The 25447-nt window shown below is 42.0% G+C and overlaps 1 protein-coding gene across 2 annotated transcripts in view; it reads right to left on the reverse strand.

The window, feature by feature from the left end:
* The window catches only part of SCFD2 (sec1 family domain containing 2), a 206305-nt gene extending 181614 nt beyond the window's left edge, over positions 1 to 24691 (reverse strand). For both annotated transcript variants that reach the window (XM_075149081.1, XM_075149080.1), the window contains exons 1-2: positions 23935 to 24691; positions 15167 to 15335 (exon numbers count right to left, since the gene is read on the reverse strand). In XM_075149081.1, the coding sequence (XP_075005182.1) occupies positions 15167 to 15335; positions 23935 to 24676 (911 nt within the window). In that variant the 5' untranslated portion in view covers positions 24677 to 24691. The remainder of the gene's footprint in view (positions 1 to 15166; positions 15336 to 23934) is intronic.
* Between the last annotated feature and the right edge of the window lie 756 nt (positions 24692 to 25447).

Here is a 25447-nt window from a genome sequence, read left to right on the forward strand (position 1 = left end):
TGAACTGAATTACAATAAAATTTAAGAATTAATTATTAAAAAGCTGGCAAGGATTCAGTTCACAGCAGGAATTGATTAAAAAGAGGGGAAAAAATCCTCCTGACAAAAGTGAACGGTAACACAGCATTCTACGTTTTGCCTTTTTTTTTTAAAAATAAAAAAACAAAAGAGAAATTTACATTTTCTGGCTCATTCATATATCTAAGTTACAGATGGCCATACTTATAAAATAGAATATGTACACAAGTCTGATGACTGTGGTCAACCACCATCACTTGCCAAACCCACTGTCTTCAGTTTTATCAAACATTTCCTCAATCCAAGCATCATGTAAACTTGTAAGGACAAGCATCTTAACCACAGTCCTGTTTCATGTTCATCTAAATATAGGCGTATTTTTTTATATATATATATATGCTGTGATACACATACAAGAGGTTTTTTGGCTTCGGAAAGCCAAAAAGTTTAACATATACTTCAGCATCCATGACACAGAACAACTTTACTTGCTAGTAACCACATAGATGAGGCAACACAGCTGCGCCCGGAATGATGTTATTGAAAAGTAATGCAACTCCACTCATTGCCGCTTCCAATATCGAAGAGTAATAGTGTAAACCAATGACACCAGTGTGCATGAAACCAAAATAGAAAAACAATTCAAGATAGATAGCACAAAAATAATCTGTGGACTGTGTTTTACCATAACAAAAGTCAGCACAAATGCAGGCGCACACACCAACACAAAGTATCTGAAAAGAAAATTAATTTATAAATCCTCTTATTCTATTCCATTTACATAGACTAGTAATACAGAATTTCTGTATCAGCTTAATATTAGAACAGTTGCTAAGTGAAAAATTTCTTAGAAAACATTCAGAGCTTTTTTTGCAATAGCATTTACTCTCTCTCTCTCTATATATATATGTTCATATATACATATATGAACTGATATGGTCACATTCAATGATCCTTTAGACAGACAGCATTTCTACAATGTTTCATCTGATTATAGACAGCCAGAACAGCATTCTCCTGTGGTAAAAACAAAACTACACAGTCCAACGAATAGTTTGGGGAGCTATGGGTTCTCATCACCTTTGTGTTCTGTTTATTTTAGCTATTCCCAAGATCATTAATATCCACTTGAACCTGTAAACTTCAAGGTCAATCAAAGGTGAAACATAAGGAAGCAATATAAAATGGAGTATTAAACTGGATTATATGCTGTGAAACATTAAGGCAGTTTCCTTAAACTACACTTTCTTTTATTCTTTCTTAGTAATAGAAGAGATAAGAAGATAAACTCCATATTGAGCCAGAATTTAATCTGAAGGATTTACAGAATGACTAGTAATTCCTTTTATAGAGTAATTTTAAAATTTACTAACTGTGGCTTTCTAGAAAATGCTGTGTAATCAGAACAAAAGGAGTAGAAAAATATTCATCAAGCATTGCATAGATGGAATAAAAACATACCCCCAAAATTATAATATTATATAAATACCTTACCACTGCCACAAGCAACATAAACCCCCTAACCTAAGTCCACATTGATTGTTGTTGCTAACCTACAGCACTGATGTGTTATATTACATGTGTAAGCTTGTGGCCGGCAGCACTGAGAACACACAAAAGCCGTACAAATACAACAGGTCTCACGATCAAGAGAGGTCTGCTTGCGGACCAAACATCAAGCAAAATCTCTGCAACTCCTGGACTAACTTACCTCTCACATAGTTATCCTTCTGCAGATGACCCATGCCAACACTAACAAAGCTGTATGTGCAGATAAACCAGATCATCTCTATTTGTGACATCAGAGGGAAAATACATATATAAATTGTCGTCCCCTACATGTGCTGCGGCATCCAAGTGCAGTACATCAAAATCTGTAAAATAAACCGAGCAAGCAGAAGAGGCTGACATTGCAGGGAGAAACTACTTAGATCAGGACTCTTCATCTTCTCCAAACTACCCTGTGAAAAGGAGGACTAGTGCTTAATTCCGTAATACCTTGTTGTCTGCAAATTACAAAATTATTAGAACTGTGAATTGGGTTACTGACCAGTACACCAAAGCTTCCCTTTCACTTTGGAAAATTTTAATTTAAATATAACACTGTAATGCACACACACTGGGAGTCATGTAAGCAAACAGACTTAGTTTTGCAATTTCATATGGCAGCTGATACTGCTGCAAGATTATTTCTTCTGCAGCTATCAAATGTTTTGTCAGGAAGAGAGTTCCTCGGAACAAGTAAGGCTGCTCCTGCTGAACTACTGGAAGAAGCAACAGCACGAGCATGAAATGGCTGGCAACGGACCAGGCTTTCCCTAAATACATTTCTGAAGCCAGCTCTTTTCACATTCTACAAAACAGTCTGTCAGTGATGTTTCACACCATTATATGACTACTGTGCAAACTGCAATATGTTTTTTGTCATAATGCTAATGCTGGAAGATGTTACCCTGAGGCAAGTCTCGAGGAAACAAAGGCAGGTTCGGGAAGGTATGGGGTGTAGGAAAAGGAACCCATGCAGAGCTGTTGCTGCTCACCAGGCTGAAGCATGAATAAAAGGGAAGCATTAGTCATGCAAACAGTCCTGAAACAGAAGCCATGCTTGGCAATCGCACCAACAAGAAATAGATCATCATCTTTGCCTGAAGTCCTTTTATGACAGTTACTTATCAACTTCAAGAACTCTGAAGTCTATAATCTTGCATTATTATTATCCTGAAACCAAATGCCTCTGGTTGTCTTAAAATATCTGAATTTCAGTATGTCTCTTTCAAAACTCGGATTATCTCAAAAACTTTACTGAAAGTCAAGTCTACCAATAAAACAGGGATTTTATTAATTTTTTTAAGGATTCTTCTTTTTGATCTACAACAGGCTTACTTACCAAACACAAGATTTGATCATTTTAACCCTTTCTGCTGACGCCCTAAGCAGAGGAAGCTGGCAGATTACTGAGAGAGAGAGGCGAGCAAGCAAGATGCACCTCAGGAAGGTAGGGCTGGTTTTGACAGAGGCTGACTGATGTGTAGGTCTTACTAATCCTTGAAGTATTAAATCCCACTAAGCTCCATCTTGTACACAGACATGATTTTGAACATGCTCTGTGCAAAGAGAAAAGCAGATTAACTATCAACTGGGCAAAGAGTCCTAGCTCTAAGATGTGGTCAGCACGCCTCAAAACATTTTAACTCTGTCTTTCCTCTAACCCCTATCTGTTCCTTTTTTAAGTTATTTAACAATACGTAATACATACTGTTATCATTTTCATACATTAACCAGCTGGTAGGGTTCCCTCCCTTCTGCAACAGCTTCACACCAGCCATCTCTCCAGAAGAGCCTTTATTACAGGCCACAGAACATTTAGCTTCCCTAAAACTTTCCCATTATTCAAACAGTAGTACTAAAGGAGCTCTTAAACAATTATGGTGGCACTGGGGCACTCAGTGGACAGCTATGCATCACACTTGGACTTGCAAAAACAAGTTTCAGTTCCAACTACAGGGTAGCGTTGTCACTTCTTGCCAGGTATTCAGGACTAAGCTCTTCTGCATTGACTCAGCATGGGACCAAGTCTAGGAGTGCTCCTTCTTCTTCTTCTCCTGCCCCACCCTGCCGCCCCCACCCCCCCCAATACATTCTTTGGAAGTCTTCAAAGATTTCTCAAAGGGGCTCCTGCAGAAGGGTAAGATGCATAGCCTGTAATAGCATGTGAAATCATTGTCAAGCAATTTTGTTGTTTTTTGGTTTTTTGTGTTTTTTTTTTTTTTTTTTTAAAAAAAGGGGTGTTATTCCAGCCGTCCACCACCATTCAAAAGAAGAAACGGCACCTGATCTTTAGACCCCAGAGCAACAATTAAAGGCAGGCTGATCCAAATAAACAACCAAGCACATCATAGCGATTAGAAGACTGCCAGAAACAAAATGACTGACCATTCAAATGAATGGAGTTCATTTGAACTGAAGCGAGTTTGCTTCCTTCAAGACAAACAAAAGAAAAATCACTGAAAATCACCAAAAAGTGAAATTCTTTCTGTAAAATAGAATTGCTTATTGCGACCTGACCCACCCTGTTTTCCAATTAGCAGATGTGGACATACAGTACTTCACAAGGTAAAGGGAAGGCTTGAAAGGCTTCCCAGATACGCCTCTTGGTCACTGTAATACAGCAGACCTAATCATTCCAGCGTTACCCCAAAATTCACTCTTGCTCCTCTAACAGTGGCCAAACTCTGTGGGAGCAAAGGAAAAAAAGTGCACACAAATAATTTCTTAAAACTTTCTAATATTCATAACCATCATTTAGTCCTGTCTGAGTTTCAACTGGCTGCCTTTTAGTCCAGCAAATTGGTTCTGTAAAATGCTTCATTCCTACAAGCTGCAGGACAGCTTATGCAGAATGCCAGACCGAGTTACTGTATGAATCAAGTTAATTGAAAGCTTCTGAGTAGGATTTTGTACACTACAAGGTATATCAAAAATCTTGCCAAGCAGCTCTTTAAAATGTGTATATTAAACAGTTACTTGTCAGGGATTTTAATTTAGTTTTTTTGGACAAAGCAAATGAATTATGCTAAAAATAAAGTCTGATCCTTACAACATATGTATTACTTGGGAATACTACATGTAACATTATAGGTTACTTTAGAGCATTCTGTTCTGTGTTTTAAAGCTATTGCATAAGGTTATTTTAATAAAAATGATTCCAGTGAAAGAACAGTTAGTAATGAGGTGCTGACAATTGAATCTACATTCAGGGATTGCACTGGAGTGCCAAGTCCACTTTTACAGATGCACCGGTTAGTTATCCAGTAGATGTCCTCGAGGCATGTAAAACCAATACATTTTGGGTCACATTTGGCAGCAGAGATAGATGAGACAAGTGAAAACATTTACCAAGAATACATCTGAAGTGTGTTTTTCTTATTAGAGAAATGTAAGAAAATAAACCCAGATACCATGGAATGCCAGGAATTCCCTCTCCTTAATGTTTTTGATTTACAAGGCCACTTTTTGGTAGTCTCCTTTGACCTCCTCCCTCATTTGCTGGCCTAAAGCCTTGAGTTACCGATGCAACCTCTTAACTAGGCCATTTTGAGGGCTTAATGTACAGGAATATGTCTTCATCACAGAAGGAAAGACAATCCTTTCCATAAGTGACTCAGTTACCACAAAAATCATTGCTTATGAAGTCCTATGGCATAGACTAGTTAAAACAGTCAAAGATACTCGCTTCATGAGTTAAGAACAAGTATTCAAGTAGAGACTTGGAGACCCAAAATAAATAGTAAAAAAATAATCTGAAGCAGACCTTACGTCTTAAACACGTGTTGTTTGAACACTCAGGGCCAGATTCTCTGCTAGCATGTTGGTGAAAGCAAACTTAGATCAACTTGAGGGCTTGGACCTGCATATCTTCCTTATTCCCCTCTCTTACTTCAAAGTAGCATATTTGTCATAGTTTCAATGCAAAACTAGAGCCCTAGCTTCTTCAGATCTCATGCAAACCTAATATGGCCAATTCTAGCCTTCAAAACCAAACTGACAGCTATTCAGAAAGAATAAAGCTCCAGCCTCAGGCTTTCATTTTTATAACCATTTCCATACTCTGGTTGATCTGTCATAGAGAATGAGATAAGAACTTCTGTCTACATTGCATATATTTACCCTATGTTCTGGAAATTTTCTCACAACCCCTCCCTGATACACCTCTGCCTACCACAGAATGAGTAAGGAGAGCAGAATTTTGTCCTAATCTAAAATCTCTGGATTTTCGGGAGCTTTTTGTAGTTATTCAATATTAACTCTGTGTCCTCCTCCTAAAAAGAGCTTGTATAAGAAGTGTGTTGGGTGCTGTCTAATTCCCCTCCTCCTCCAGATTCCCTCCCTACCATCAAACCAAGTGTATCGTTGATGGTATTTTCTGACCTTTGCAAAGAGTGTTTGAAGCCATGACATATTCCTCTGTCACTAATAAGAACTCCAGTTTTTTCTGTCGAGGTTAATTTCCTTTTTCTAAGGGGTAACTGGAGCTCGAGCATCCACGTGCAGCATACACATTCAGTGAGTGTTCTGCGGCTGTTTCCAGTAATTGGAAATGGCTCAATATGGATTTCTTTTTCTGGTTGCTTATTTAAAAAGTAGTATAACCATGGAGAGATTTAGGTAAGGTCATAAAACTTTTCTCTCCCACAACGAATGGGAATCTTTCCCGGTTGAAGATCATTTTAGAAAATACATTCACAATCTATGGAAATTAAGTGGTACTTAGTGTAGCACAGTCATCCAGAGCCTGCAGAAGGACCGCTTCTGGGCCGCAGTTCTGGCTGGGTTTGGTCAATTTTCACAACCACTTTTGAAATTGTGAGCAGCTATAAAGCAGCAAAACCCATTTCAGCATCTCTTTACTACACTTTAGGAAAACAAGATGCACGAAGAGAGGTGAGCACTGGAGCTAGGCATTATGAATTAGAATCCAAAGATCTGCCATCTAAATAACAGAAGCCATGCTAAATATTATTTAGCCATGCTAAATAACAGAAGAGGAGGCTGGATTTTTTGATCAATTATAAAAAATTAAAATCAATAGTTGTGTAAGTACTTAACTGTATAAAAGCAAAGAAGTATTTCTCCATGCACAGATTCTGTCTACTTTCTAGAATATAAGCATCTTTAAGCTCTGCCAGGTAAATAGCTCACTTCACATAAATCTGAGCCTGTGTAAGCTTTGAGTCCTGTTTCATATTAAGTTTGGAATCATGAAAGAATCCCAATCATATAGTCAAAACTTACAACCAAACCTGTTGCCAACAGATAATACTGTTTCCTTCCCATACCTTGATTTGTCATCCAAATGAGCAGCTGTCATTTGTTCTTCTCATCAGTCTGTTATGGCACATTTTTCTCTGTTGTAAGATACAGCAGGCTTACTTTATAGTATGAGAATAATAAACGAAAACACTCCTCCAGGTCACTCAGTCACTCTCTGTTCTGGCACTATGATTGAACAGCAAACGAGTGATTCCGCAGTATGTAATAAGGCCAATGCATATCACTGCATTATAAAACCTCGTTGTTGAGGTCATTCAGGAGGCAAACTTGAAGGCAGTTGGCCAAGCAGAGTGAGAGCTAGTCTTAGAAAAATCTCACAACGTCAGCCAAAGCAACAGTTACTGGGAGATCGGAGCTCACTTTGGAGATTCATAAAGTCTACTTAAACAGTCACAGTCTTCCTGCTGCTATTGAACTCTGAATACATCTGCAGGAAAATGCACTGTGGCCACACCAAGAGAAAAGCAGTTTGCAAACTTACACAGGGGAAAAAAGAAACTCACAAAATTCACAAACAAAAGCATTAAGGTAACAAGAAAGGCATGTCAGTTTTAAAAGAAATGCTGCAGACAGCCAAAAAAACACCGCTCCTAAGCAACACAAAGATCTTCCCTTTCTGTCCTGACTGCAGACATCAGTAGTTACTCTTTCTGATATTTAATCAGAAAGAGATTTGTCCTTCTTCACATTTTGCAAGTAATGTACCTGTAGAATAGAGAACAACAAGGAAACAGTCAGAAGATAAGCTAGCTGAGGAATTGTACTCACTGAATTTCCTTACAGACATTAAGTTTCCTTGCTGTGCTAAGCAGCTGAAGATACAAGTACTCAGAGATCTGTTGATGGTTGGACATCATCTGAGTAACACAAATTTATTGTGTCTTTCCGTGGGCAAAGGAAAAAGTCAGAAACTTGGGACTTAATGACAGTACTCAAATAGAGAGTACATTGAGCATAATATATGCAGGGAGTCATCCTCCAGAAGAACTAAAAATATGTCTTAAAAAAATTAAGCAGAAAGGGTTGTGGATTTTGCCATTTTCAATGAGCAGATTCTACAGGCGATGGCATTTCAAACTTCTTGATCCTTGCTCTCTGAGGACGGCTATGTGAGTGTCAGAGGACCCAGAAAAAAAACCTTAATTCTGGCTGAAAACTTTCATTAGTAAGCCCGGGTAGCCCAGACAAACATTGCAGTTAGAGGTCCTCAAAGCACAAGAAACAGACTTGAGCAGTCCAGCTTCCCACAACCCCCAGAAGTCCTTTTTGTGGGCTGAGAGGCACACACAGATAAGGAAGAACCGCCCAGCTGATGCTGAGAGCTTGTCAGCCCAATTCATTCTTTATCTCAAGGAAAATAAGCTTCAAGCTTCCTCTTATCTAGAGGACAACTTCTAAGGCTTTTGAGGCCTGTCATAAAAGGCAATTGAAAAAAACGTGGCATCTATTAGGCAGGAACCCGGTCAGATGAAGAACCCTCACGCGATTCCTCCGCTGGTTACTTCAACAAACCCGCTATTGCAGCAAACCAGGGTTTTGCAGAGTGGCAGCGAGATCTTCTAGCAATGCTGTACGCACGCGAGCCGGAGGTCTTGACCTCTTCCCAGAATTTTCCATCCTCAGCATACCTCTCTCACCCCTTCCTTTTTTCCATTTCAAGGAGGTCCTGTGTTGAAAGGATCTGGGCAAATATACACATTTATTGTAAGATATAATAAATCTTATCAGCTTGTTCATCTTATCCTGTGGCAACAGTCAATTATGTTAATTTGATTCAGGCTGGTTTGAAACTGAGCAGAAAGCGTCTCCTGGAAAGCTTGTCTTGACTGACATACCCCAGAAGCTGATGCAGCCGGGGCTGTTATTCCCAACAAGAAGATGCCTTGAGAAATTTCAAACAATACGGAAACTCTGAATAAGCCTCGATTCAGGACTGTGCTCTGAGCCTATATGAGTAAAATAAGGCGGTAAGCAGGAAGACTGCCAGTCCAGCAATGGGGGGGAGGGGGAGGATGCTGTGTTTGGGGCGTTCTACTGCCCGATCCACCGCTTAGAGAAGCATCTCCTGGCTGGATTGCTGAAAAACGCAAAAGATATCAACAGAAAAACCCTGTAAAGTCCAATTCATCTCCCTGAAAATGGACCCCAGTGGCACAGCATGAATCCTAGAAGCACAGGGCTGAGCTGTAATTTCTCCTGTCATTGGTGAAGGAAAATTTCAGGGTTTTTTTTTTAATGCGATGTGATGTCTGCTTTTCATAAATCCTGCAGTTAAGACCTCCTTTTCTCTGTAAAAGTGCTGCTCACCTTGTTCAGAAAGGCAGATAGAAAAAGGTTGTACACGGGTGGTGGCTTTTTTTTGTTGTTGCTGGTTGGGGATTTTTTGTCTTGGGGGGAGGTTAAGTTTCGGTTTAAAGCAATCCTCAAGAGCAGGGCTCAGCAGGGCACTGCAGCAGAGGCAGGAGGCTGGGTCCCGGGAGAACAGGGACGCACAGCTCCCGGCAGGGGGAAGCGTCCAGCAGCGGAAAAGCTGGCGGAGCACCCCAGAAGCAGGGACAGGCAGGGAGCCCCGCACAGGCAGGGAGCCCCGGCAGCACCCCGCTGCTGCTGAACCACCAACAATATACCGGAGCAGATCCAAAAGTGGTTTACAGTGCGCAGCTCTCCCTCGCCCCGTCTGAAAGAGCCTTGCCATCCATTGTTTTAGTTTACCCTTCCTCCTCTGCAAGACTCTCAGTGGATATGAAGCAATATAGTCGTGTCATCTGGATTTTCTTACTGAAGTATTAACATTTCCTCTTTAATATTAACATTCCAGAAAGGAAAATTACTCTAATTTATGCCATAAATTCCCAGCTCATTCAAGAATAACACTGTCCCAAATTACCTTCTTATTACAATCTTTTATAAACTTACGCATGCAAAAAAGTTGTGGTTTTTTTTTTTAATTAATATCTACAGTTGGCATAAAGGAAATATTTAAAAAATAAAATTGAAAATACCACAAAGATCCAAGAACCATCCCCCCAAAGCTTAGTTTGTAATTAATCCAGTGTTAAGAAAAACATCACTCTGATATCCTTCAGATGCTTGTTCCCCAGTTAAAAAAAAAAAAAAATCAAGAGAATAGAATCAACCATTCAAAAAAAGTCTATTACCCAGCTTAAAAGGACACTTTAATCTTCTTTCCAATTTTAATTCTTGCTGCTCTTTTCTTTGCCATACAAGCACAAATAATCTTTCATTTTAAATTCACATCATACATGTGATTGTTCAAAGAATACGGAGGGGCGTTTTTTACAGAGATCATTGGAAATGCTGTTCCATCAGCTCACAGGAAAGGGGGCCAGGGGAATACAACCCAGAACAGTCCCCCCTCCCCAGTGCGACAAAGCACTGCACGAAGGAGCGGAAAGGACACAGGACAGAAGAAAGGACAAATGGAGATCCTGCCTTTGCTTGTCCTGACACCTTAACTCCTCATGTAATCATTTGCAACATTATTTGTACCCTCCCAAAGACCAGAACCCCTAGGATTTTCTGCCACATGGTCTGCAAACTTGCATCCTGAGAAATTCCCTGGTTTACTGGTTTAAAAAACAAGTTCCTTGGACAAGGACTAGGAGAGGAAACAGGAGTAGAAAGAAATGAAGTGACCTGTTGAAGATCACACTGCAAGCCAACAGCAGAGCCAGGACTGGAACACAAGTCCTCTCACTTCACGGCCTTCCTCTTCTCCATCCAAACTGTAACAGTTTTAGCACTTGTAAACAAAACCACTTATCAGTCAAAATAGGAATTAGCAACCTCAGAACTAAGGAGAAGTATGCATTTTCAACAGCCATTAACATGAGACATTGGAATTTTACTATTACATCTCCAGGAATGTTCTGATTTTTAACCAACTCCTTTTCTCCGCACCCCAGCGCACCTCTCCTTCCACCTCTCATACAAAGATCTAAGGAAAGATTTTGTGAGTGCCATGTTTCAGACATCTGGCCTGCATATCAATGTTTTCTGCATCACACCCATCAACAAGATCACCCCATTCTGAACTTGTTATTTTTCCCCCCAATGCAAATTCAGATGATTTAGTGGCTCCATCTGCTTTGTCAAAAGTGCCCAGACACCTCACCTATATTGCTCATTTAATTGCTTTAGGCATAGCGGCCCAAACATGAAGTGTGTTACGTTATAGTTTTGCAACTTTATGGAAAAATGCTTGCTGTAAGAACCCAATGGTTCTTTGTATGTTGCATTAAATACATATATATTTTAAATAAAAATCTGGTCTTTTTCTGAGATTTTAACATCACATTGAATTCCAAGAAGCCTGCAAACTCCAAAGATTGGAGAGAAGGAAGCAAGAGTGGAAAAACAGGCAAGAAATCTCTATTCAGCATGTTCTTGAAATGTGTATAAACGAATTAAGTATTCAGTTTATTCAGCAAAATAGGAAAGCACATCAAAAGTGTTCCTGGGTAATAAAAGAGCAGATTAAAAAAAGAGCAAATGTACATATTTCTTCAGTTGCCCACAGTTCAGTACCACATAACTCTTTGCTTCTTGTTCTCACATGCCACAGACCTGTGGCCAGGACACAGGCATCTGAACCTTGATTTAGGGCTTCAGAGAGCCATGGGGCCTCCATGCACCTCGGCTCCCAGCTTGCAAGAGGTGAAAAACAGCACAAGATAAACCTCCATCGAGATAAACCCATTACTGAATGCTTCCACGTGATACAATACTAATCTTAAAAACACAATATAGGTGCTTTGAGAAACAAAGTGGCCAAAATGTTATCAAATGGACACTATGAATGGCTCACAAACACGGAGAGCTTGATGTTCATCCAGACAGACAACTCCTAGAAGCCACTGCATGTACACTCAAAATCAGAAGCTGAAATTGTTAGAAATTCCTCCAAAAACACTGTGTCGCTTATCAAAATACAAAAACCAGCAAGAGAGCTGTAATCAATATAATTTTTTTAAATTACCTCTGCCATTAAGCTTTCACTACAATTTCCACTTCTATTATGCATCATTTGTTTGGAAGGACAGGGTGGCTATTGTATTTTTTCATCAGAAACTAACAGTTCTGATCCAGAGTGGCTGTCCTTAGTTTTATGTCTATAAACTGTTTCATTCTTTTTATATATATCCATCTGTATATAAAAATGAAGAAAACATTCTGACACAATTCTCAAAGAGCATAACTCAACTAACATTCACACTGGAGCAGCAATGTCAGTGACTACAGTAGGGCAAACAATTACCCTGAAAGATTTTTGAGGCTACTAATACAATTAAGAACTCTAGAATAGATTTTTTTTTTTTAAAAGAAATTTCCTTCCTCACAAGGAGAGCACCTTCAAAGTACAGTAACTTAAGCAGCATATGGCATTTACATTTTCATCTAAATCTTTAAAGAAGCCCATTATTTCCTTAGATTTGAAAAAAGAACCCTGCTTTATTTCACCACACCAGCCATAAATTATTCATTAATTCTGTTTGCTAACTCTGTAACTGAGCCCAGATGTTTCTGCTGGAGAGGCATTCCATAAGAAAAGTTAAATATAGAAAGCTGTGTGGAGGGAGCAAACCTCTCTCTCTTTCTCCCCTCCCCCCCCCCGCATGCTCAAATATTACTTGAGAGAAAATAATGAAAACATTTGAAAAATATTCTGAATATGTGAATCTGTGAAACACCACAGTCTGCTCACAAAATTTCACGTAAAAGAGCCCCCACACATTCCACTTGGGTATAACTGAAGTTACTGGTCCTGTCTCTGGGAAAGGTGCTGGCACTTTCACTCTCCAGAGTAAATGGAAAATTTACAAGCAGAGGAACACTCCTTGCCATGCATCATTTACAAATATAAATCAAGACTTAAGTTTTCAATTACAAGAAACACTTCCGAGACGGCTACCAACAGCAATAGCCATGTTGATGCAGAACTGAGAGCATCATATGGAATTTCTTACAGAATTGACACGGAAACTTACTGGTGGGAACTTTAAATCCATTTCAGTGCTTCAGAAGAACTTCAACCATTTTCCACTAGCAAAGATGATTAATGCTGATGATTATAATCCAACACTGAGAACACAGTCCTGTTGAACAGAATGGAAGCTACCACCTTCAGCCACCCGTTCAGACACTGTTATAGTTTCTAGTACTCTTCAGCAATTGTCTTAAGCTTGTTTGGAAATGCCTATTTTAAATTAGAAACTATTCCTAATCATTACATAGTTGGAGAAAAAGTGAAAAGTGCATGGTTGAACAGCGCAGAGCCACATTCTTTGGAGTTTGGAGACTATTCTTCAGGCATGCAACACTTCTTCAGTTGTGAACAATGATCACAGGAGAGATTTTGACAGGTCATCTAGTTCCTTTGCTCTGCTCCAAGGCAAGATCAATCCTATTTAAACTACTATTTTTCTAATCTGTTCTTAAAAACTTCCAGTGTAACAGATTCTATAAGATGACTTTGCAGAGGGAGGGTATTTTGGGGAAGCTATTACAGACCGGTGTAGTAATGATGCCACTGCCCTGGTACCAGGTATCAGCTGCTGTGATCCAACTTCACTGCACTTGCAGAATAGCAGCTCAGCACCTTGTAGCCAAATCCTGTTGTTCTTTAACCACCTGTGTCCATAGGAGACTTTGCAAGATACGTTAAGTCTAACTGTATTGTTAACAGAGGTACCTTCCCACTAGCTAGCAAACAGGCAAACAAATCTTGGTATATATACTATTAGCCACTTCAGAACACAATAAAACTCTGCAGGCTATTCCTAAAAATGTGACTGTAGAGAAGACTGAAGTCATAATTTTAGCATGGGAAGGCATACTAGCACTACCTTTAGTCTCCTCAATGTCAATAATGTTAACAACAATGCAGTAGTAGCACAGGTCAACAATCTTAGGGCAATAAATATCTTTTTTTTTTTTTCTCTAGTCCACGCTGCCAGAAATGTTCTTTATTTCTGGTAGCTACTCAAAGTTAGCACAAACAACAGCTACCACAGCATGTCTACCATGGGCAATGACCTCTTCATTTTGTTGTGTAGACGGATCTTAAGGACATCTCACTTCTACTTCAGATATCAGCAGGAAAGCAGCCAATGAGAAGAAAACCAGAACAAATTTTATTTAAGTTAGTCACCCCAGCAGCAACTTACAATTGAGTCCACCTATATGAGGAAATGTTTCCTCTCCAACTCCTAAAGAAGAAGAGTTATGCAACATGAAACCTAGAAACAGGACCCAGTTACAGCACATGTGGGAGATGTAGGATGACAAAGGATCTGGAGGCTTTCAGAAAATAAAGAACATATGCTGGAACAGTGAAAAGTCTTCTGTGAAATCTTTGTAGGGAGGGAGAAGAGGGAGTAGAGCGCAGGTGTGAAGTACCAAAAGGAGTCAAAAAAGAAGAATAGACTTTATATTAGATAGCCCATCTTGAAAATCCCTTTTCTAATATATGGAGGGAACATTACAGCAAAAGAGAAAGAACTTTTAATCTTCTTTGCACTGCATGAATTTCTAGAGCAATGCTGAGCAAAATTTTTTTTTTGTGGAGTGAAACCAACACCTGGTGTATTTCCTGGTTTATGCATAGTAACAGAAGCTGCAGGAAGGTTTCAGTTTGGACAACTAAATTTAGAAAGTGAAACATCGAATCTGATGTACTTTACAAGCAATGTCTTAGCTGCAAATTATACACAGCTAAGTACAATTGTTCGAAGTTTAGGTTGTCCTTGTTTAAGCAAAAAAACAGGCCCTCATGAAGCTGTCTGTATACCTCAATTTGTGCTTAATTATCTTTCTCCACAGGTATTATCCCTGTTTTCAAACACAAAACCTTAAGTTAACAGGTACTCTAACAAGAAGTCAGCATGTAGCTCACTTTATAAAGAGGCTTATGGGAAAAGAAAGCCACATTTAAGACCTACCTGTTTGTATGACCTGTTACTTAGGCAGAAAAAGAAATGTCACAAGGAAGAATTTTTGGTGTTTAATCTGTACTGATTTATATTACAGTAATCTACAGCAATTTAAACAACCCAAATCTAAAAAGGTCCTGAAAAATCTCCCACTTTTGGGTGTCTTATCTGGCCCGCTCACTTAATGCACACATACAAACTGATTATATTCCAGCAGAATTAGGACCAGATGGAGCTGTAAGCTTGAATTTTTTTTTTTTTTAAATACAAGACTTGTTCTCTGTTCTTTTTTTTCCCCACAAAAAGATAACAGACATATTGAACATCTTTAAAAAAAAAAAAAGAAAGAAAAAAAGAATGTTTACTTTGGTTGTGCTAAGCAGCCAGGTGCTATAATATTGCAAGTTTCGTCTGTAGTCTGCAGTGCCGTAAGTTCCACCATGTTAACCATCACATCGGTCTTGTGGCCGGGAAGCTTGGGAAGCATAGAAAGTATCTTCTCTGCAAGATTGTCACCATGATGACCAACTGCTCCTAGAGAAAAAGAGACCCCAAAACTGTCAGGTACATAACTAGAAGAAAAAAAGAAAAGAAAAAGCACAAGGAACTGAGAACAAAACAACCACCACAAGTTTTGGGAAGGACGACACTGGTAGTCACAACATCAAGACCACAATTAGCTTTTCAAAGATATTTTGCTACAAAAGTAAAATTAATTTCTGGAATGTCTGAAGGTAAAAGTATTGATAACATTTCAGAAAGATTCATTTAAAACACATAAATTAGCCTTAGCTTTACAACTAGTAGATATTCAATGATTTTGCACTTAAAAATGCAAAATATTTCTCCTTGCATAAGAAAGTTGTTAGTTAAACAAGATTTGCAATGACTATTAAAAAAAGCACGCAAATATTTCTATATACATGCACACATGCAAACTATACTTTTCTAAACTAATAGGACTGTGCTTAAAAAGGCTGTATGCAGGTTGCATACGTAGCTACCCAGATAGGCTGGCATAATATTAAAATAAACAATTGCCAACAACATGCCACCGTCAAGGTCATTGCTCCTACATGGACTGAGGGCAGAACAGGTGAAACCAACATGAAATGACTAAAACAACCCAAGTTACATAGTATAAAATGTCAATTTGACCATGTTGCAAGAGAAACTCCGAATTCCAGTTGGCACGTTTTCTTCAAATCTCCTGATTTCAAACGCACATGCTCGTCTTTCCATTCACCCACTCTTAACACAGGTGCTACAACCAACTTACAAAAGATTAAGACTGTAAGCCGAGCCAAAGCAGAAAAACATGACGCACACTACAGATGAAAAAGTTGGAAAGGGGGACCAGAAACCTCACTGCCTTTAAGCCAGGAACAAGTCGAAGGTATTTGTATTCTGCCAATTTAGCTACAGTTCAGTTATCACCAGAAGGCTGGAGACAGTGCTGAGCATAGTAGTCTTCTCCTGGCATTACTCATAGGAGAAGGGGGACTTCTGAAGCCACCTTTGAGAGGCAGGAAAAAGATCTTTCAGGCTATGGTCCCACTCCAAAGTCTGTCCACGTGGCTCCCTGTCTGAACATTCTCACTTCTGAACATTTCCAAAGACAGAAGTCTGTTTCAACAGGTGAAGTCAGCTTTGCATGCTCCAGAAATCCAAACGAGGCCCCTACATCAAGAATATTAATGGAGTCAGATTATTAACTGCTCTTGAATAAGCAGAAGGTTGTCTCCAGCAAGTCTACAGCAGCCATGTAGCCATGTTGTAAAACCACTTCTACTATTCCGAACTGTAGTAGAAGTCAAAGAGAGAAGTAAGGATGAAAAAGGAGGAGAAAAGTAAAGTCAAACTCCATGCTGGCAATGCCTCTATCCACATAAGGCAAGGAAGGCACACGTGTCCAGCACGTGGTGGTACTGCAATGTGGACACCTGGCCGCTCAGCTGGATTGAGATTACCAATTTGTTTCACCAGAGATTGTAATAGTCACAGAATGACAGCAACTTTCCTTTCTACCATCCCCAGACAAATTTAGACCACTGAAGTACAGATGAAACGAGCTGGGTTGTCTTTGCGACTCCCTAAGCCATCTGCTCTCCAAAATCCCTACATTCTTCTTACTAGGTCAGTCACTTGTCAGCCACACTGCAGTTATCAACACTCGCAAAGTTACAGACATGGAAAACAGATGGTAATCTTCTGAACCTCCACCCCCACGTACTGGAAGCAATGTCTATCTCTCCACACTTGCTGCACGCGAGTAACATTTAGCTAGACAAGACATTTAGCTAAACTGGAAATACCTCGAATGCAAATAAACCCACCTTAATTTTTAACATCCCTCCTTGGCAGAGGGGGAAAGCCTCAGTGTATTTAAGTTGGTTCCACAATTAGCAAGTGCCATCTCAGTCTCCTTCCCACAACTGCTACTTCTTGGAGGCTCCCACTGGACCGCAGGTGCTCATGGCTTCTGCTCTGCCTCATCGAATCAATCAGAAAACATCTCCTGGAGCTTTTAAAAATCCCTATCACCCCTGACCAACTATGCAAACCAACCAAGGCTGGAAAGACTTGAAAAATCTCATGAGACTAGGACAGGAAATCACGGGGAGTCGCTTTTCTTCAGCAGGGTGCATGGGACTGGTTTCCGTCCTCTCCCCTCATCACTGTTGAGGACAGCCAACAGGCCGCTCAGCAGCTTCTCATGATCAACAGTGTTCAAGGCAGCTGGTAGCTTTAATGCTGCCAACGTGCAGACAGATCGGGTGTTAAAGTGACAAGGAAAAGTTATCCGACCAATGCAAAATAGGAGTCTTCACGCCAGGCTAATATCCAGCCTTGAGGATACAGGAAATCTTATGTATCACGCTGTTCTAATTTTACTTCGCCTTCTCATTAAGAGTTACAAACTGAAATACGTGACATTAGATACAGGTTGTAGGCAATTGGCAAAGTCGACCAACTGATCCTTTAACAGCAGCCAGGAACTCGATAACTACACTCCCTCTTCCCCCCAAAAGAGATCAATGACATGCATACAAGAAAATATTTTCCTAAGCCCATTACCAGCTCTATATCACACCATTTGTACTCCAATTCTTATGTTCTCCTTCTAGTTCTACTGTCTGGTTCAAAAACAAAACAAACAATAAAAAGCAGATTTAAGGGGTGTTTGTGTATCACAGAAGCAACATGAGAGCTTAGGCAACATGAAGACTTTAAAGTCAGTTGCTAAACATGAAGAGCTTGAAGTAGAAAGCAGTTCTCCTGCAAAGGCATTGCTCACTAGCCAGCAACTAATGCAGCTAATTTCTACTGGGTTTTTTTCCTTCAATCAAAGTTTAAATATAAGGCGGTGTGCACCAAAACAGTATGCAAGGCATACCTTGCCCCCACTATCAAGCTTTCTTAACATCTATCAGTAAAAACTTACTACTTTGTAGATTAGTTCAGGACTGGTGATTTTGGAAAGATACATGGACAAACCCATCCCAGTTTTCATGATGTTTCAACATTGCACACTCACCCAATGCTTTTCCGAATAAGATCACCACTAGGAAGACTTTACACTAAAGGACTCTAGTGGGACAATTCCTATGATGCAACTTTCTTACGCAATGGATCACCTCAGTGACAGCAGGGTTTAAAATATCAGCAGGCAGAAATGTTTACACCTATTCCCTTGAAAGAAGTTGGATACTTGGAGCTCCAGTTCCAAAGCTTATGAATGTTTTGCCATATTCTTTCATCCAGCATTAGCTTAAGCTGACCCTGTTAAACAGCGCTGGAAAGCAGCCTGTATGTTCCCAGGAAGCATTGTGCAGCATTCAGGGCAAACTAGAGCATTCTTCTACCTTGCCAAAAGACAGATCTACCTTCTCCTTTGTACAGACAAAGGAACATCAAAGTAGTAGGTTCTCTGTCCCACTATGCTGGCTATTGAATCTAAAAACCAAACCAAAACAACCAAAAAACCAAACACCACAACCCCCCTCCTCCAAAAAACCCAGAAAACTTGTAGCCCAGCAGTAGGAGCAAGGAAGCCCACAGCCAAGCACAGCAGCATCAGAGTGCTGCCATAGAAATATGAGATTCCCCATCTCTCACAGCCAGCTATTGCAACATATGTGAAGAGTAGTACATTTGGAGATAAGAAACACTTAACATCTGGTCAAGGCTCATGTGATTTCCAAGTCCCCTGCACTGACCTAGCCACCTGCAGTTTTTTTTAAATAGGCAAAATTAATTCCATTTATTTGCTTATCTCTGTAAAGCCTCTATAACAAATAAAACGTCTGAAGCATTTAAAAACCTATTATAAAAAATTGTGTGCCTATTCCACAATAGCAGAATCTTTACAAACCATGCCAGGGCAGAGGCTGCACCCTGACCCTCAGTACTGAGTTGACACCACTTGAATATTTTCAGCTGCTATCACTCCTCACAGCTGCAGTCTACAACCTCAAGTAACTAGAATAATTTAAGCATCAGTTGCCTCCTGTGTCAAAACCCCAGCCTGATTCATAAAAAGGGGACTACTGTACTCTACAGGCCTCAGTATTTATGTTTTCAAAGCCTCAGCTTATACGATAAGGAAGAAAAAAACACGGTTTTGTTTCCTTTAAAAAGACATTAGTGTCAATCCACCAATGCGTCAACTTGGAAGATGCTGCAATCAAAGAGAGCATGAGTAAAGCGCTCCAAATTAGAAACATGACAGACATAATGAAAGAAATAGAGAGACAATTACAAACAGTTTAAAACAAAAATAATCACAAAGATATATTAGTCAGAACCAGACTTTACCAGAAAGGCATGGGGCTACATTACTCTTCACTCTTATCCTCCTCTATGAATGGGATTATGCGGTAGGACGATTAAGGCACGCCACGACTTTCTTGTCGCTGTGGCTGCTCCCAGGAACTGAAAGGGAATGGTATCTACACTTCGTTGACGAGTGCCTGAACTATGCTTTTTGTATCTGTTAAAAGGCTGAAAACATTACAACCAGTGCAAGGGTGTGATGCAAAGATGATGCCTGGCTGACAGTGAGGGAGACGATACAGAAAGCTAAACCTGAGTTTGCAGCCTTGGCTGTGGGCAAACATTCCTCTGATTTTGACCGATATGTGCAGAAGTGCTAGAGGAAGATAAAAGTGCTGTTGCTGATGGCATCGAAATATCCAACTTCGGCAACACTCACACACAAAGCTATACATGAACTGCACAGGCATCCCCCTGCTATTCATTCTTCTCTGTCTTTTGCTCACTGTATTGCATTTCAAAGTCACCTGCACACACCAGTGGGTGAGACTTCACTATTCCCTGCGCTTAAAACAGCTCACATCCCAAATGCTGCAAAGCACCAAGAGACTGGAAAGAGAAACACTTGAAGCTGTTCTGAACACCAGTATCTGAAAGGTATCAATGAGCTTACGAATGAAAAAGGAGATCTGGGAAGCCGGAAAAACTGCTTCATAAAAGATGTGAACGCTGGTAAGGTGGTGACTAAGAAACACATGGAAGGAGCAAGGGGTTACAGTATGGTATGACAATGCAAATATTTAGGGGTGCAAATATTAGAGGAAAAAAATAAAGAGCAATTAAGGTGCCAGAGTTAGCTCTGACTTTAACCAGTGTTATTTATCAGAGCACCACTCTAGCTGGGAGGATTTATTCTGCTTTTTAAAGCAAAGGTAGTGAACTTTAAAACAATAAGTAGGCAAACAAAAGCAGCACTCCACATATATACAGATTGAGGACAACACCAGTAACAAAGTTTTATACAATCAGAATTCAAGAAGTGAGCACAAAGTACTAAGCCTGGGATCTCCCCAGGGCATAAACAAACATGTTCCACCTTCTGGGGCACTGCTTCATCCATAAGATCCTACACTGCAGGGATAGGCACTATCCATGCCATTCCCAGTTGAAGCCGTGCCACTGCAGTGAGGGCAGCAAAGGCCATAAAAAGAAGATCCCCGCTACTGCTCAGCTGAATGTTATGCTGTAAAGGACAAAAAGGAGAATTATTTATCCTAATTCAGTATTTTCGCCTCTATTCATTAAATACAGCATGCATAAGTAATGCTGAACACACAAAAAATTAGATTATAAAAAGTATTCAATAGAGCTCAATCCAAATTTTGGACTAATAGCTCAGAAGAGATTCTTTGCTTCATGGAACCTAGAAAGCTAACCTAGTCAGTTAGATGCCTTCTGATTTTTTTGATAGAAAAACATGCCATTTTATATGTGACTAATTTTTTTTTTTAATAAATGTCACAACAAAGATAATAGAGTTTCTTGACATTGGCACCAGAGGTTCTTTACCAAAATGTACTGAATACGTCTTTAATATGTTCTTTAAAGTAGAAAATTCTTAATATTTGTTTAAGTACGAGAATTTTCCCTGCAATTGCAGCACCAGAAAAGGCACTTCTGAGATATTTTGATTTTTACTACTAGAAATCAATTGGTATTACTGAAAACTATTTGTTTTTCTAGCCCAACATCTTATTTGTTCTAGATAAGAATGGAACATGAGCCAAAAATAAGACACCTGTTAGTGCAAGTCCTTCAGACATCTTCTAGAGCTACCTAAAGCTGTATTTTATCCAGGTCTTCAAGTTAGAAAATATTTGCGTCCTGATAGCCTATTCAAAGTCACCTGGTTCAAAGCAGTAGCCTGACTTAATCAGAGTAGACCAGCACCTACCCTTAAGGAACTTCCAGGTTTTTGTGGAAGTGCTTGGAATATGAAAGCATTCTCATAATTCATGGATACATAACCATTTCTCATATCTGCAGCCCACATATTGGACAAGATGCAGGTATCAATAAGACATTTACAAATCAAATCCAAAAATCTTTCATCTTTAGAGAAGGGAGATTTAAAAAGTTGTCTGAAATGAGCTGCAAATGAGAAAGTCTGCCTCAAAGACTTCCACCTTCACCAAGCTGTTATTTGAAAAAAAATTATTTATTTTTACACTGCTGACTGCAAATACATATCATAGCTTGAAAAAAAATTCCAGTGGCCCAGTTGCCAATACCAAGCCAGAAACTTGCAGATAGGAAGCTTTAGCTTTTACAAAGTGTAAGGCTGAAATTCAACAGGCTCATTTACCTGAAGGCCAAGCAGTGGAGTCGGAGGTAGGGGCCAGGGGAGAGAGTATATAAAAGAAAATTAAGGTTTCAGGTACAACTTAATTCTGCCATTTCCCACTTCTCGACAACTGATTTCACAACTTAAATGCTGTTCCTTTTGTGTACTTTTTACTATACAATTTCTAGCAAACCAATGAAACAAATCTCATTGTGCGGCACTAAATTCAGGTCCACATAGTGCTTTACCTCTGAAACGTACTAGATTTTTCTTCCTTCAGTTTGCACTGCACTTGATAGCAAGAGTATGGTATCATGTCCAAAGCATAGGAAGGCTTCAGTGAAACTGTCAATGAATTCTGGAGACATTTGTTGGTAACAAAAGAATGGTTGCCTGTTTGGTTTCAGTTACAGATACTGAAGGGAATATATTCCTAAAAAAATGAATGCTTTAATTTCTCATCCTTACTCCAAGAGCTTTGACACATCCTTTCCAAAGCTGCTCCACCACAGCCCTGACATTTTCTCCAAAAAATCTTCTCCTACTGACATACAAGATCCCAGACTTCACTTCCCAGATTTAAGCTGGTACCAATTATCTCTCTTCATGCCTCCTCGACAGTCTCCTTGTGAGGCAGCTCCCTGTCACCCACAATTTCCAGTTCCTTTTATTTATCCTTCTTCCCACCACCTGAGTGGGAATTTTTGTCCAGTTTCACTGGTTCCCACCCCAAACAGGCACTCCTCTCAGAGTTTCACTTCAGGGCTCTTCATCCAAGTCCAGTCTCCTGCAGTCTTCCCAGCAATCTTCCCAACCACAGCACAGCATTAACCGTCCAGATCCATAGCTGCTCTTCAGCACATTGTTGACAGCTATGAACCCTACAGCAGTGCAAGGATACACAAAGCCAAAATTGAGGTGGGGCGGGGGGAAGGACAGAAGAAAATCCAGAAACAGATGAGCTGCAGGTGCACCATTGCACCAAGCACTTGCTATGGGACATGTGTGGCAAAATTATGACCTGAATTATTGCTACAGATAATGCAAACAGAACCAGGCCCACACACTGTATATGTGAGCAGGTCTATCAATAATATGATGGGCTAAGCGAATGCAGCCACTCCTGTATCAATTATTCTCTGAGTTTACTGTTTCCTCTGAAAGATGGTTATTCCAGAAGTGAAAGCCCGACACAAATTTTTTCTGGGTCACTGGCCCAGCACCTTGCTGGTGAATCGTTCAACCACTCTCTCCCTTTCTGCCCTTTTGATATCACATCTTACCAGCTTAAAAGACTTTACCTCACTTACCAAGCTTGCAGGTTGATTACAACACAGTTTCTCAGTGGACTCTCACACCACTCTCTACACTTCTCAACTTTTGCATCAGTTCTGCATTAATTGGCAGTATTAAATTTACCATGTGGTTCATCCTTACACTCATTTGCTTCCCAGAAAGTGTTGTATAAACAATTCTGTATCGTTTTCACTCAATCATAATGTTTTCCAAGTTAACAACACCAGCCATGTGCAATTGCTTCACTCGAAGACTAAGTATAATGCATAGCATATAAAAACCATATATATATACACACACATACAGAGACACTTTCAGGCATGTAATATAGCTAAGTGTATATAGAGATGTATATCTGTTTAGATAGGTATAATGCTAAGGGTGACAAGTAGATACACTGGGAAATGCTTCGCAGTAATCCACGAGGCACAGTCTGAAATGTGCAGACCATTTCCTTCACACCTTGGGATGCCCCACAGGCACAGCTAAGGTCTCTAGTTTGCAGCAAAGTAGAAGTGCCAGAAACAAACCCTCCAGCAGAGCCTTCTGCTTCGCTCTTGGTTTCCATGACCCACTGGGGAGCAAGGATGTGTGAGCAGCCACCACGGCCATAGCGTCACACACGCTCCCAGGCCATGAGGATTCCTGCAACTACCTGAAACCCTCCCGATGGGGTGGACGTGGGCCCGCAGGGTCCACCAGCGGTGGATTTCTTACCAGCGAGGTCCAACGTTCTGTCCACGAAGACGAGGGAGGCCTTGTTCGTGGTCGTCCTCCTCCTGTTCCTGGCCGGGGCATAGCTTGCCAGCTCAGCGGCGACGACCCTGCTGAGGGCCCCCACGGCGAAGCTCTCCTCCCGCAGGCCCAGGGCGGTGAGGAGTGCGTCGAGGTCGCCCACCAGGGCCCGCACCGCCGCCCGCAGCTCGGCGGGCAGGGCACCCAGCCCGACCTCCGCGGGGCCGGGCCCGCCGGGGCCGGGCAGAGGCGGGAGGAGCGCCGCCAGAGCGGGCAGCAGGCAGAGCTCCGCCGAGACGGGCGCCAGGAGCGGCGGGCCCCGCAGCACCACCTCGGCGTGGCCGCCCTCGCCCACCCACCGCCGCAACGTCTCCTCCAGCTCGGCCGGCCCGCCGCCCTCCGCCTCACCGCCGGACACCAGCGCGCAGTGCCGCACGGCGCCCTGGCCCAGCACGCCGCGCACGGCGGCGGCTGTGCCGCCCCGCAGGGTCCCGCTCACCACGAAGACGACGCGGGCCGCCCCCGCCGCCTCCCCCGCCTCAGCGGGCAGCGCCCTGACGGCCAGTGCCCCCGCCGCCAGCAGTTCGCCCGCCCCGCCGCCGCCCCAGTGCAGCGCCTCGGTGGACGCCGCGTCCAGGAAGACGACGGCCCGGCGCGCCCTGGCGAGCACGGGCTCCCAGGCCTGCCGGCACACCCGCCGCAGCTCCGGCACCGGCACCGCCATGGCGGCGGCGGCGGACAGCCCTGACAGCCACAACACACGGCACGTGCCCGGCGCGCCGCCGGCGCCGCGGCATGACGCGGCAGGCGCGGGTTGGCTGCGCGCCGGCGGGGAAGGGCGGGGCACAGCAGGCGGTATCACCCCTCCCCCGTGACAGAGGCGGGGGCGGCGGCGGGGTCGCTGGTTGCTGAGGGGCCGCTTGGCGCTGCGGGCTGGCGGCAGCGGGGACTCTGCGGTGAGAGAGCGGCCCCAGGGAGGCCGCGGAGGCCCAGGTGTCGCTGCCGGAGTTAACGGCGGCGGTGAGGCCTTTCCTCCGGCCGCGGGGCTGTGCTGTGGTGTCCCCCCGAGGGGCCGCCCGTCCCTAGAGGAGCCCGGGCGCCTGCTGAAGGGCTGCCCGCGGAGCGCTCCTGCCACCCGGTCCGGGGCTCTGTGTCCCCAGGGGTCAGCCTCGGCCAGTGCTCCCGCCCAGGCCTGTCACCCCGCGGGAGCAGCAGCAGGGATACACACACCTGCGGGGGAGGGGCGGGCAGGGGGCTCCTCTTCTTGCCGGCAGCGCCAAATTCTGACAAACGTTAAAATGTTTCTCTCGCGTACGGTCTGCATTGGAAACTCTGCCACGGTCCGTAGCCCTGGCCAGTACCAGGAGGGACATCTGGGCACTGACAGTTCAGTTCTGCCTGACATGTTCCTGAAAAGGCCGAGAGTGTCTTTGGTCTTGCTCCTGGTAAACGTTAAAACAATTCAGTGTCACTGTTTATGTCACTACCTCTTTTG

Source organism: Calonectris borealis, chromosome 4 (assembly GCF_964195595.1).
Source record: "Calonectris borealis chromosome 4, bCalBor7.hap1.2, whole genome shotgun sequence".
NCBI lineage: Eukaryota > Metazoa > Chordata > Aves > Procellariiformes > Procellariidae > Calonectris > Calonectris borealis.